Source organism: Schistocerca gregaria, chromosome X (genome assembly GCF_023897955.1).
Source record: "Schistocerca gregaria isolate iqSchGreg1 chromosome X, iqSchGreg1.2, whole genome shotgun sequence".
NCBI lineage: Eukaryota > Metazoa > Arthropoda > Insecta > Orthoptera > Acrididae > Schistocerca > Schistocerca gregaria.
The window spans coordinates 603,315,407-603,329,855 of NC_064931.1; the positions used below are offsets into that span (position 1 = coordinate 603,315,407).

General features: G+C 35.3%; 1 protein-coding gene across 3 annotated transcripts in view; it reads left to right on the forward strand.

The window, feature by feature from the left end:
- The window catches only part of LOC126298678 (glutamate receptor ionotropic, kainate 2-like), a 397,907-nt gene that overhangs the window by 236,694 nt on the left and 146,764 nt on the right, over positions 1-14,449 (forward strand). For all 3 annotated transcript variants that reach the window (XM_049990109.1, XM_049990111.1, XM_049990110.1), the window contains one exon: positions 7,427-7,651. In XM_049990109.1, coding sequence (XP_049846066.1) covers positions 7,427-7,651 — 225 coding nt within the window. The remainder of the gene's footprint in view (positions 1-7,426; positions 7,652-14,449) is intronic.

Consider the following 14,449-nt stretch of genomic DNA (forward strand, 5'->3'; position numbering starts at 1 on the left):
TGCAGCAGTTAACCACTAGAATTTTAATACTCACCTGTGGTGGCGAGGGGGTATTTCTTTTGATCTTGCACTGATACTTCAGGGTTTCCTACACCTATTGTTATCTGGATTGGATGGAAAGTCATCCAATCTAAAAAAAAACCTGTGTGCACCACAGTCAGATAACTGAGTAGCAGCCTCTGATGTGTAGTGCACACCTGATCCATTTAGGGAAGCCCTACAATTCTCAACACTATGGTGCAGGTCTGGGCAGTCAACCTAGCTTGTCACAGAACCGTCAAAGTCTCTAGCTCAGTCCTTCTACTTGACTCATAACTGAAGGGGCATGACCATTTCTGGGAACAATGCTACAAATTGTGAGCTTTGTTGAAACTCCATGCTCAAGGCTGGTCTTCTAAACCTTCATTGCCAGTCTCTGGAATGATCCAAGTATGAACTCAGACTCCAGATGACAGGCATAATTTGTTCCAACATGCACCACAATCTGCAGTTGGTTGCACTTTGTTCCCTCAGTGCCTGCTGGAATTGTCTCTCCAACATGTTAAATGAGGCCCACAGGCACACACACTGAGTGCACCTGGTGTCCTTTTCTGTCCCTTGCTGCCATTTCGGTAAGGGGTACCATCACTTGCCATACATTTGAACTACCAACAATTAATAGAGTCCTAACCTTTTGTGTTTGTTTCCTCTTGACACTGGACAAAAAAGGTTACCCAAAACAGGTGAAGTGAGTCCCATTGGCTCAGTTCCAGTTTCAGTCAAAGACAAAACCTCAAAGTTGTTGGTTAGGGAGATCATGTAACACCCTGAGTTCTCCCTGATACCCATCCACCCTGTACAGGAAGCCTTGTGCTACAACTGAAACCCCATTCACTGTGACCTAGTCGACAAGTAATGGCAGATTCTGTGCTTTATGCAGAGAAGGTAGGATTCACAGGTACATGACTTTTGGGAGCTCTTCCAACACACCAATCTGCAGCAGCTGCCAAGCATTTGACAGTAGTGAGGGTGATTTCCACCTGATTACAAATGTCAACCAACTCATCCCGTGTTCAAGAACAACATTCACAGTGGGGCTGCATTTTGGATGGTGCAATGTATTACAGGATAGTGAACATATAACTTTAAACTAAGCTTGCTGATAATCTTTTAATCTGCCGAGCTAAAAAATTATTAATTACCAAAATAAAATTGAAGTAAATACATGAAACAAGATTTGTATTAAGCCAACAGAAAAACTGGTGGTAAAAATTACTAATTTTCTGAAACTTTTTAGGGTTATTATAGTTATTAGCAAACTCTGAAATAGATATAATTTATGATAAATGTTTATAATATATACTCCTCTTTAAGCAAAAACTGGATCTGACACAATAATTGCTGTAGTAATGGTTATTGTATCACAAACACTGATTTACTACAAATTAGAGTAAGAAGAGGGCAAATGTTAACTCCCAGACATTCTCAAAAATGTACATTTACTTGAGTTGATATATGCTGAAATTCAGGGTGATCTATTCTTTGACAGTAACTGTAAATCACAAATGCTGTTTGCTCAAAATATCTTATCCAAAACACTCATACCAGTAACTTAAGAAAATATAATTTTGTATGGTACTGAAAATCCTTAAAAATAGTCCATTTCTCATGTGATTATACAATGAAATTAGAGAACATTTGTTTTGAATGAGGATAGGCCTACTCTTCTCGAAAATATAAAAAAAACTGCTAATTAGTTTAAGCCTATAATTGACAATAACAGTACAAGATTATTGCACCATTCGTGAATTTTTGTAGTTTCACAGTATATCGCAATAGAAACGGGTATTGATATGATCATTGAAAGATTATGCTGAAACAACATGTACAGTAAAATATGCAAATCCAGATTTTCAATTGGTACTCGAAGCCTGCCCATTCATTCTCCCACATAGGAAAAAAATCAAAGTTGGCTTTTACATGCAAGTCAGCATGCAAATTACATGGATTTTTTTTACTTAGGCATTTCTGGGCCAACTTCTACACTGGTGTGCCAAAAGGGGACACTGCAGCGTGAGTTTATCTCATGCAAAATCATGAAAATGTGGAGCACCAACAAAGTAGTGTCTAATATTTTGCCTGATTAATTTCTGAGCATGGTGTACAGAAAATCGATAGGACATCATTGGTGTACATACTCATGCATATCTTCTTAAAAGTTGTTTGGAATGGGACATGCTTCAATGTCCTCTGCTAATCAAAGCAAAGGCCTTGAAACAAAATGTTTCATGGATCAGCCCCTTTCCTCATTTGCAGGGAAATAGGAGGACGCCTTCACTGATTTTTAGATCATAAGGAGGAAAGAAAAACTTGAGTACTTGGTGCATTATGTGATAATTATGAGGCCAGTAATATTGTTGTAAATGTGCTTCAAGGTCTGGTACTCTGATCTTGTTGCAGAGATCCATTTTTATTGAAGCTTTTTCTTCAAATGCTTTCCTTACCATGTAGAGCTTTCATTGTTTCTTGTCTCTCCAAAACATGCACCTAAAATCATCAATAGTGAAAGTACTTTGGAATATGAAATTGGCATTATATTTGGAAGACATGGACCTATGGCATTGTTATTTTTAGCAGTTTATTCCCACAACCTTTTTAATCTTACCAATGCCAGATTCTATTCATGAACATGGACTTGAAATACATACAGCATAATAGCTGTTCACTAGTATTTACATGTAATTTCACTGGTGATGTTACAATAATTAATTTTTGCTTGCCCTTAGATTTTACTACATTAACATAGTTCTCAATAATTCTTATAATATCTTTGAACAATACTGTTCACATAGGCTTTCACTATTACTACTAACTTAGTCCATGACTTCACTGATCTATTCCCCAATTGTAAACCTATAGTTGCAATGCATCACTTCACAGTTTTAGTCATGTACAAGAGTATGATACAATAAATACTGATACAAAAAAGAGAAGTTATAAAGGTAAACACTCTGAATTTTAGGACTACTTACTTCATGTATCCAATGTATTCTTGTGATTTGCAAAAACAAAAGAGGCACTACCTTTTTATCACATAATGATACTGTGACATCATGTTAAAGAAAACCTCCTTAGCTTTCAATAGAACACTCATTTATACTTTATTTAATGAATATTTTATTAATTTTAGTTAATTTAATATTTCCTTTAAAAACTAAAATATGGAAAATTTAAGAACATCACTGTGTTCACAAACTTATGTTCTTCAAAATTATCACAAAAGAATTTTCATATGTATCAGGATGTAAACTTGGCCCATAATATCTCAATGATTTTTGCAATACAGTTGTAAACATAGTATAGTCTAATGGTCAAGTTTACAATGTCATACCAAAAAGAAAACCCCCATGAACCATTGACCTTGCCGTTGGTGGGGAGGTTTGCGTGCCTCAATGATACAGATATCCATACCGTAGGTGCAACCACAATGGAGGGGTATCTGTTGAGAGGCCAGACAAACGTCTGGTTCCTGAAGAGGGTCAGCAGCCTTTTCAATAGTTGCAGGAGGAACAGTCTGGATGTTTGACTGACCTGGCCTTGTAACACTAACCAAAACGGCCTAGCTATGCTGGTACTGAGAACAGCTGAAAGCAAGGAGAAATTACAGCTGTAATTTTTCTTAAGGGCATGCTGCTTTAATGCATGGTTAAATGATGATGGCGTCCTCTTGTGTAAAATATTCCGTAGGTAAAATAGTTCCTCATTTGGATCTCCGGGCGGGGACTATTTAGGAGGACATTGTTATCAGGGGTAAGAAAACTGATGTTCTACGGGTCGGAGCGTGGAATGTCAGATCCCTTAATCGGGCAGGTAGGTTAGAAAATTTTGAAAAGGGAAATGGATAAGTTAAAGTTATATATAGTGGGAATTAGTTAAGTTCGGTGGGTGGAGAAACAAGACTTCTGGTCAGGTGAATACAGGATTATAAATACAAAATCAAATAGGGGTAATGCAGGAGTAAGTATAATAATGAATAAGAAAATAGGAATGCAGGTAAGCTACTACAAGCAGCATAGTGAACGCATTATCGTGGCCAATATAGATACAAAGCCCATGACTACCACAGTAGTACAAGTTTATATGCCAACTAGCTCCGCAGATGACAAAGATATTGATGAAATGTGTGATGAGGTAAAAGAAATTATTCAGACAGTGAAGGGTGACGAAAATTTAATAGTCATGGGTGACTGGAAGTCGATAGTAGGAAAAGGAAGAGATGGAAACACAGTAGGTGACTATGGAATGGGTGTAAGGAATGAAAGAGGAAGCCACCTGGTGGAATTTTGCACAGAGCATAACTTAATCATAGCTAAAACTTGGTTCAAGATTAATAAAAGAAGGTTGTATACATGGAAGAAGCCTGGAGATACTAAAAGGTTTCAGGTAGATTATATAATGGTAAGACAGTGATTTAGGAACCAGGTTTTAAATTGTAAGACATTTCCAGGGGCAGATGTGGACTCTGGCCCCAACCTGTTGGTTATGACCTGTAGATTAAAAAAATGGCTTTGAGCACTATGGGACTTAACTTCTGAGGTCATCAGTCCCCTAGAATTTTGAATTACTTAAACCTAACTAACCTAAGGACATATCACACATCCATGCTCGAGGCAGGATTCGAACCTGCGACCGTAGCAGTAGTGCGGATCCAGACGGTAGCACCTAGAACCGTTTGGCCACCCCTGTCGACCTGTAGATTAAAACTACAGAAACTGCAAAAAGGTGGGAATTTAAGGAGATAGGACCTGGATAAACTGACAGAACTAGGGGTTGTAGAGAGTTTCAGGGAGAGCATTTGGGAATGATTGACAAGAAGGGGGGAAAGAAATACAGTAAAAGAAGAATGGGTAGCCTTGAAAGATGAAATAATGAAGGCAGCAGAAGATCACAAAGGTAAAAAGATGAGGGCTAATAGAAATCCTTGGGTAACAGAAGAGATACTGAATTTAATTGATGAAAGGAAAAAATACAAACGTCTCAAAAATGACATTGACAGGAAGTGCAAAATGGCTAAGCAGGGATGGCTAGTCAACAAATGCAAGGATGTACACGCATATATCACTAGGGGTAAGATAGATACTGCCTACAGGAAAATTAAAGAGGTCCTTGGAGAGAAGAGAACCACTTGCATAAATATCAAGAGCTCAGATGGAAACCCAGTTCTAAGCAAAGAAGGGAAAGCAGAGAGGTGGAAGGAGTATATAGAGGGTCTATACTGGGGCGATGTTCTTGAGGATAGTATTATGGAAATGGAAGAGGATGTAGATGAAGATGAAATGGGAGATATGATACTGCGTGAAGAGTTTGACAGAGCACTGAAAGACCTAAGTCTAAACAAGGGAGTAGACAAAATTCCATTAGAACTACTGATAGCCTTGGGGAGCCATCCCTGACAAAATTCTACCATCTTGTGAGCAAGATGTATGAGACAAGTGAAATACCCTCAGACTTCAAGAAGAATATAATAATTCCAATCCCAAAGAAAGCGGGTGTTGACAGATGTGAAAATTACCAAACTATCAGTTTAATTAGCCACAGCTGCAAAATACTAACACGAATTCCTTACAGATGAATGGAAAAACTGGTAGAATCTGACCTCAGGGAAGATCATTTTGGATTCCGTAGAAATGTTGGAACATGTGAGGCAATACTAACCCTGCAAATTATCTTAGAAAATAGATTAAGTAACAGCAAACCTACATTTCTAGCATTTGTAGACTTAGAGAAAGCTTTTGGCAATGTTGACTGGAATACTCTCTTTCAAATTCTGAAGGTGGCAGGGGTAAAATACAGGGAGCGAAAGGCTATTTACAATTTGTACAGAAGCCAGATGGCAGCTATAAGAGTCAACGGGCATGAAAGGGAAGCAGTGGTTGGGAAGGGAGTGAGACAGGTTTGTAGCCTATCCCCGATGTTATTCAATCTGTATATTGAGCAAGCAGTACAGGAAACAAAAGAAAAATTCGAAGTAGGTATTAAAATTCATGGAGAAGAAATAAAAACCTTGAGGTTCGCCGATGACATAGTAATCCTGTCAGAGACAGAAAATGACTTGGAAGAGCAGTTGAATGGAATGGACAGTGTCTTGAAAGGAGGATATAAGATGAACATCAAGAAAAGCAAAACTAAGATAGGGGAATGTAGTCAAATTAAATTGGGTGATGCTGACGGTATTAGATTAGGAAATGAGATGCTTAAAGTAGTAAATGAGTTTTACTATTTTGGGGGCCAAATAACTAATGATGGTGGAAGTAGAGAGGATAGAAAATGTAGACTGGCGATGGCAAGGAAAACGTTTCTGAACAAGAGAAATTTGTTAACATCGAGTATATACTTAAATGTCAGGAAGTATTTGTATGGAGTGTAGCCATGTATGGAAGTGAAACATGGTCAATAAACAGTTTAGACAAAAAGAGAATAGAAGCTTTCAAAATGTGGTGCTACAGAAGAATGCTGAAGATTAGACGGGTAGATCACATAACTAATGAGGAGATATAGAATGGAAGAGAAGAGAAATTTGTGGCACAACTTAACTAGAAGAAGGGATCAGTTGGTAGGACATATTCTGAGGTATCAAGGGATCACCAATTTACTATTGGACGGCAGCGTGGAGGGTAAAAATCATACAGGGAGACCAAGAGGTTCACTAAACAGGTTCAGAAGGATGTAGGTTGCAGTAGGTACTGGGAGATGAAGAAGCTTGCACGATGTAGAGTAGCATAGAGAGCTGCATCAAACCAGTCTTTTTTTTATTTTAATGTGTAATAGATACATTTGGTTCCAGAAGTTTTCTGATGCATATGGTTCAGGAAATAAGTTAACATTTTAATCCTATATGTCAATATTTGGCACTAGTTTGCCTTTATTGTGTGGTCCATTATACTACCATCTTGATAGTGATACATAGAGGGAAACACTACTAGAAGCACCACCATAACCTCCACTTTCCCCTTTCACCACCAACAACAACTACAGTAAGCACATGAAATAAAGTAAAATGAAGTTAATCAGATACATTGTGCTGTGTTGTAGATCTATTCAAAGAGCTACACTTTTACTGCGTCTACTGAAAAAAAATGTTTTTTTTGATCCTATAATTTTACAAGGTTATATACTTCTTACAGAAAATGTTAAAAATTATGCTTAGATGTTTTACTTACACTTTGTGTATAGAATCATCTAGAAGAAATATCCCTAATTTACATAATCCTATGCCATTGTTAACTAAAAGTGCCTTATAGAATCAGTGGAAGAAAATGAAGACAAAACAGAGAATTATATCCTAATATTTTTCATTTGTTGATGATTAGCTGATTTGTGTCATACATGAAAGTAATTGTTGTAAGCTCATTATTTCCCTGATGACCTGTACTATTTTTTTCCTCAGAGATATAAGACACTTCGAGGACTAACAGGCCCTGTACATTTTGATTATGAAGGTTTTCGAACAGATTTTATGCTGCATATAGTGGAGTTGACAGTTGATGGACTGCAGAAGATTGGCACATGGAATTCAACCACTGGACTTACTTTAATACGAGAAGAAGTATCAACTGAAGTGAGACAAGAGGAAAGCCTCCAAAACAGGACACTCATAGTGTTAACAGCAATTGTAAGTGGACATTAACTGCTACAGAGTTTATATGTAAATGTTGTTGAACTTGAAAAAATGTTTTCAGTAGCTGCACTTGCCAAATAAATAATCTTATTTTTGCTAAAAAGGATTATTCTTTTCTAGAACACTTTATTTTCTATCAAAAACTATTTTTTGTTGTTCCTTAAACATGTACTTCATTGATAGTATGTAAATAATATTATGTACCACAAAATTATAGGATTTAAAAAATATATATAAGTATAAATGTGGCAAAACATAATGTTTTTACTTGACATTTATAATATCCTAGAAGAAAAATATATTTGTGTATTTCACAGGTGCAGCTCACAATAAGCTACTTTTTTAAGAATCATTTGATATGCTACTTAAAAGTCCATCATTTTGTAGCCATCCCCAGACTGCTTTTATATGTTCATCAGACACAGCAAGCAATGCTCATACATAGAAGTGTAGCTCTATGCCTTGCATACAATGTTACTGAAAAATTAATTTTAATCAAATGCAGAAGAAGAGCTTATGTATGCGTTATGTACATTGTATTCAGTTATATGTAGATGGTCCCATGAAAGAATTGAATATAATAAGCCATGGTTTTAAAATAACATATTTATGAGTTTTTCCATAGCTAAAATGTGAGAAAACTGCAGCACAAAAGAGATTTCCAGTAGTAATTATGTTTAATCTAGACTGACAGCTTTTGATGTTAGGATGGCAGAGGAAAGAGTAGGGTTTAACATCCCACCAACAACAATGCCCTTAGATGTGGCACATGAACTCAGACTGTGGAAGGATAGGAAAGAAAGATATCATGCATTTTTAAAAGGGGCAACAGAAAACAAAAATTTGGAATAACTGGAAGCAGAGTTTTAATGCAACTCCAGTGTCTTATGACTACAATACCTTCCTCAGTTTTAGAATTAGACCATTATCAGATGCAGATTTCACCACCTGACTGCATACAACATGCCATGTGGTGTGAAGCTGTCTTTTTCTGTCTTTGTTCACAACTTTTTAATGACTTAACATGCAAACCAGTCATTCTGCATTAAATGCTTTTCCTACTGTATCTGTATTTTGCTTCTGTCATATTTATTACTTTCTCACCACATTCTCAATTACTCCTGTGCAATAAATTCAGTCATCACCTTGTTACACACTGGAAAAAGAAAATACAAACAAACCATATGTTAGGGCAAAGACAAAATTTCTCAGCATGGTACATAGGTGCTGTTGATGTCAGTTAAGTTTTGTTTCTGACGTTACAGAACATAAATAATTATACTGTGTGTGTTCCATTCAAAACAATAAACCTGAAACCATTCCTTATTTTCCATGGTTTAACATTAGCAGAAATTTATTAGAAGTTCATGGTAGTTTCTAAGGAGCGTACTCGTTTACTTTCAACAGCTAAAAATGAGTGATTTTATTGAAATGCGGCCATACTTCCCTTGACAGTAATCCATGTAAAGATCAGTCAGGAACTAGAGCAACAAATCAAAACAGAACTTGCACAGTATACTGTAGGGTGGGTAGAAGGTAATGATGTGTGAATTACCTGGTGTGTTTGACACATCAGAAGATAGGATACAGTAAATTTTACATGAATAAGATAGCTTAGTGTATGTTAGGTGTCGTATTTGTGAACACTCCTCGGAAGCAAAGGTGAATATAAAGACTTCAACCCAGTGTGTGAACAACTCTAACTATTCTCACTGATTTTTATGTGGACAAGATAGGGATCACTCTATTCACATCAGAAAAAGTAATAACCAAAGAAGCGAAGGTCAGCCATTGATTCTTCACCATCAAAGGCGAAGTGAATTTCATCTGCCAGAAAAACAATAGCTTGTGTCTTCTGGAATAATGAAAAGAGATTCTTCTTATTGACTGACTTGTGAAGAGAAAAATATTAACTGGTGTTCTGTACCAACTATGTGGAAAAAATATGATAAAAGGCATGAAACGCAAAAGGAGGAAATGTAATCATTCTTCAGTAAAATATATCTGTCCATGTGGATGCTTTGGCAATGGGAAAACTAGTTTTTAGGATGAATTCTTGGAACATCAAAACTATTAACTTATTTGGCATCCTCTGTCTTTCATCCATTCCTATTCACAAATTTATGCCTCACAAATCTTTTGTGTACAAACAAGAGGTTATGACAGTTATAAATAAATGTTCTCCAAAATGTGTTTGCCTAAAACATGACTGCTTTGAAACATCTGTGGCTTTTTTACCTTAAAAACATAGTACATTACTGCCAGTGCGAGAAATATTCTGCTTGGCAATATGTGTCAACCATCTTGGAACCTTGTACTCCTCATAATATAAAGTTAAATTTTATAATGTAGGAGAAGGATACCAATCTGACAGTCACCTCAAAATGTATGAAAAGCTCATTTAAACCACTAGGTCAATATGCAGCATAGGTATCTGTTAATACTGCAAACAGACTGGACGTGAATCTAGGTCACCTTTTCCTTGAAGATGGCAAACATTTTATAAATTAAGATGTTAGAGCATTCCCAAATTTCTGTATTTAGTAAATCACCTACTGTTTGATAACCACCTTATGTGAATGTGGAGTAATTCTGAACTGTCAAGACATGCAAAAACATTGGAAAACAAGTGTGTAAATAATTTTAATAACTTGTATTTTTGGGTCGTTTAATTAAATTAAACTGCTGCATTAATATTGCCTTATATGTTCCATTATTATCTGTCATTCTTATGTATTAAAGTGGCTTCACAGATTTTCTCTGGAATGCTACTGTGACAATATTGCACAGTTAGTCTAAGGCTCTGTATCAAGTTAATAAGACATTGAAAGACAGGAACCAGAATTAAAAAGACTACAATTAGTTTAATGTATAACAGCTGTTCTATTGGTCATACTTGCTACAATTATTTTCTTTTAGAGTCTCGGTCACTTCTAAATTATATAGTGTTGATCAGTCATGGCGAAAATTGTCCTAATAATAAGCCAAATACACATAAAAAAACTCAATAGTGCTGTTTGCAGTTTACATTCTCTTGACAACAGAACTTTTGTTCTAATGTAGGTAACAGAAAAAGTCAAAAGTACACCAAATTAAGACAAATAAAGAAAAAGTAAGTGGCAGTTATAGTATTAAAAAGTAAATATTTTTGATTAGTGATTTGTAGAATATTGTATTACAATAATAAATACATTGTAATTTTATTCTATACCCAAGAGACTTTCTTTGTACCACATCTTTCATAAAAGACTTATTTGGCAGTTTCAATTATACATGCTTTACTTTTAGCTGGTGTATGGATTATATTTATAAAAGAGTCTGCAATTATTACTGTTTGATGGAAGAAACACAACTGAAAATGTTCTTGAATTGACTTGGGACAGAGAGATGTGTGGTTAGCCAAAACCAACAACACTCTCAGGTGTAATTTTCAAATACTGATGCAGACTCATGGAATGTAGCATCAGAGAAATTATATGTTCAACAGAGTATTCCCTAGTAATCATATTATGATAAAATATTTTAATTTTAATTACACTGAATGAAGATAATCTAAAGAGTTAGAATGTTGCAGAGCTATTGAATACAACATAATAAAATAGAATATAACAGATTTAGGACGGAAGACATTCATAACTTTTGAAAGTTTTTAAGTCAATTGGTGCTATCGAAGATTAAATGCAATACTAATTAAAGTAATACAATGTGTGTACATAGTTTCCTAACTATTAAACAGTGCAATTATTATTTTTCCAGTACTTTAGTACCATAACTAAATACATTAAGATTATGTTTTCACCAACTTTTTTAACTGGGTGACTAGTGTAGTACATTGTTTCATTTAGATCACCTAGTATACAGGTAATTTGTTTATAAATTTAAGTGGGTAACATACCTTCATTGTCATCCCTAACTTGTATGGACTGTCTGACCATGATGGACAATTCTTCACTCTGCATGACATTACACCCCTCAAGAAATTAATCTCCAATTGGAAATGTATTTGGTCAACGACTAGTGATGCACTGGAAATCTTTGAACACAAACTGCAACAGATGGACTGGAGCCCAGTATACAGTGTAGATGAGGCTAATGCTGAATTTAATATATTCATAAATGACTTTTCAGCCATCTTTGAAGACGTATTCCCAAAAAAGTTTGTTAGAGACAGTACTGGTACATCACCAAACAAACCCTGGATCACAAAGGGAGTTAAACAATCATATAAAACAAAGAAGGAATTTTACATTGCAGTTAGAATGTCTAAAGACACAACAAAAACTGGCCATTACAAAATTTACTGTTAAGGTGCTAAAGAAGGTAATATAAAAGTCAAAATCATTGTATTACAAAATGAAGATTATTTGTAATATTGATAGAAGAGAGATGGGGAAAGCTATAAGAACTTTTGAAGAACTCACAATTAAACATGAAACTGATCTACTACATGAGCCTGAAAACATAGCCAATATTTCAACAACCACTTCTTGTCAGTTTCAGAAAAAATAGGCTGCAAGGATTCTGTTAATGAAGTACTACACCCAAATATATGGTAAAATTCATATCAGACCTGCTACAGCAACTGAAATTAAAAGAACAACCATTCCTCTCAAGAATACACATTCCACTGGGATAGATAATATCACTAATAATTTACTAAACCAGAGTTGTGCTTCTATTAGTGATGTACTTAGCCACGATTTCAATACATCCTTACAAAAGGGAACTGTGCCTGATAGACTCAAATATGCTGCTGTAAAACCACTTTTCAAGAAATGTGGCAAAACCAAAGTCACAAATTACAGGCCAGTATCCATTTCTAACTGCTTTTGAAAGAGTCTTGAAAGGCTTATGTATACGAGAATTTTGGAACATCTAGATAAATATAATATTCTCAGTAAAAAAAGTCAGTTTGGTTTCCAAAAGGGTCTGCCAACCAAACACACAATCTATGCTTTCACAAATAAAGTTCTGGATTCAGTTAATGACAAAATGGTAGCAATAAGATTATCTTGTGATTTGTCAAAAGTCTTTGACATTGTCAACCACCAAATCCTAGTACAGAAAGTAGACCTATTAGGAATAGGTTGCATACCAAATAAGTGGTTAGAATCATACATCAAAGATAGAAAGCAGAAAATAAGAAAGTAAATGTAGATAGTACTGATGAGATCTATAGTAGCCTGGTTTCATCTAATTGGAGAACCATTAAATGTGGAGTGTGCGAAGGATCCATTCTTGGTCCTTTACTGTTCCTCATTTTTATAAATGATATAGCTCAATGTAAAAAGTCACAGTGCATTTTTACCATTTTTGCAGATGACACCAACATTGTGATTGAGGTCATACATGTGAAGATCTTCAAGGATCTATTAAGAATGTTCTTATTGATTTAATGAAGTGGTTTCGCATCAGTGGATTCTTGTTGAACTTTAATAAGACTAACTGAATTTAGTTCATTGCAACTGCTAAACCTGAGGACGAGTTAACTGTGAAGTGTGGCAGACAGTCAATAGAAAGAGTTGAAACAACTAAGTTTTTAGGTGTTGTAATTGACTCAAGAGTAAACTGGTCTCATCATATAATAAATCTTCAGAAGGACTCCGCTCAACAATTTATGCTCTCTGCATTCTCTCCAAAAGTGGAAATATAGACACAATGAATTAGCATGCCATGGCTATATCCATTCTCTTATAACTTATGTTATTAGATTAGATTAGATTAGATTAATACTTGTTCCATAGATCATGAATACGACACTTCGTAATGATGTGGAACGTGTCAGGTTAATAAAAGATGTCTGTACAAGAAATTACATTACACAAAATATTGCATGACACTAATGATTAAGTGTTTTTTTTTTTTTTTTTTTTTTTTTTTTTTTTTTTTTTTTTTTTTTTTTTTTTACTTACTTTATATCTAAAAATTCAGCCAATGAGTAGAAGGAGTTGTCACCTAGAAATTCTTTTAATTTATTTTTAAATGTTAGTTGGCTATCTGTCAGGCTTTTGATGCTGTTTGGTAGGTGCCCAAAGACTTTTGTGGCAGCATAATTTACCCCTTTCTGTGCCAAAGTCAGATTTAACCCTGCATAGTGAAGATCATCCTTTCTCCTGGTGTTATAGGTATGCACACTGCTATTACTTTTGAATTGGGTTGGATTATTACCAACAAATTTCATAAGGGAATATATATACTGTGAGGTTACTGTGAGGATCCCTAGATCCTTAAATAGATGTCTGCAGGATGACCGTGGGTGGGCTCCAGCAATTATTCTGATTACACGTTTTTGTGCAATGAATACTTTTCTACTCAACGATGAATTACCCCAGAATATGATGCCATACGAAAGCAGTGAATGAAAGTAGGCATAGTAAGCTAATTTACTGAGATTCTTATCACCAAAATTTGCAATAACCCTAATAGCATACGTAGCTGAACTCAGACGTTTCAGCAGACCATCAATGTTGAGGAAACCAAACACTGACAAAGAAAATATTCTTGGCCCAAAAATATGTTGTAAGAATAACGAGTGGCATAGACTTTCGATGTAGTTGTAGAAATCTTTTCTGGAAACTGAGAATTATTACTGTTATTCTCAGTACATATTTTCTCTCATGTGTTTCATCAGAAAAAAACATTGAGTTTTATAAAGGAAACAGTGAATATTTTGGATATGATACTAGGATTTCTGCAATGATTGTAAAAACCTGAGTATGGTGCAAAAAGTGTGCAGTTCTCTGGTGCAAAAGTTTTTAATGCTCTTCCTCAAGATATTAAAAGTGAAATTGA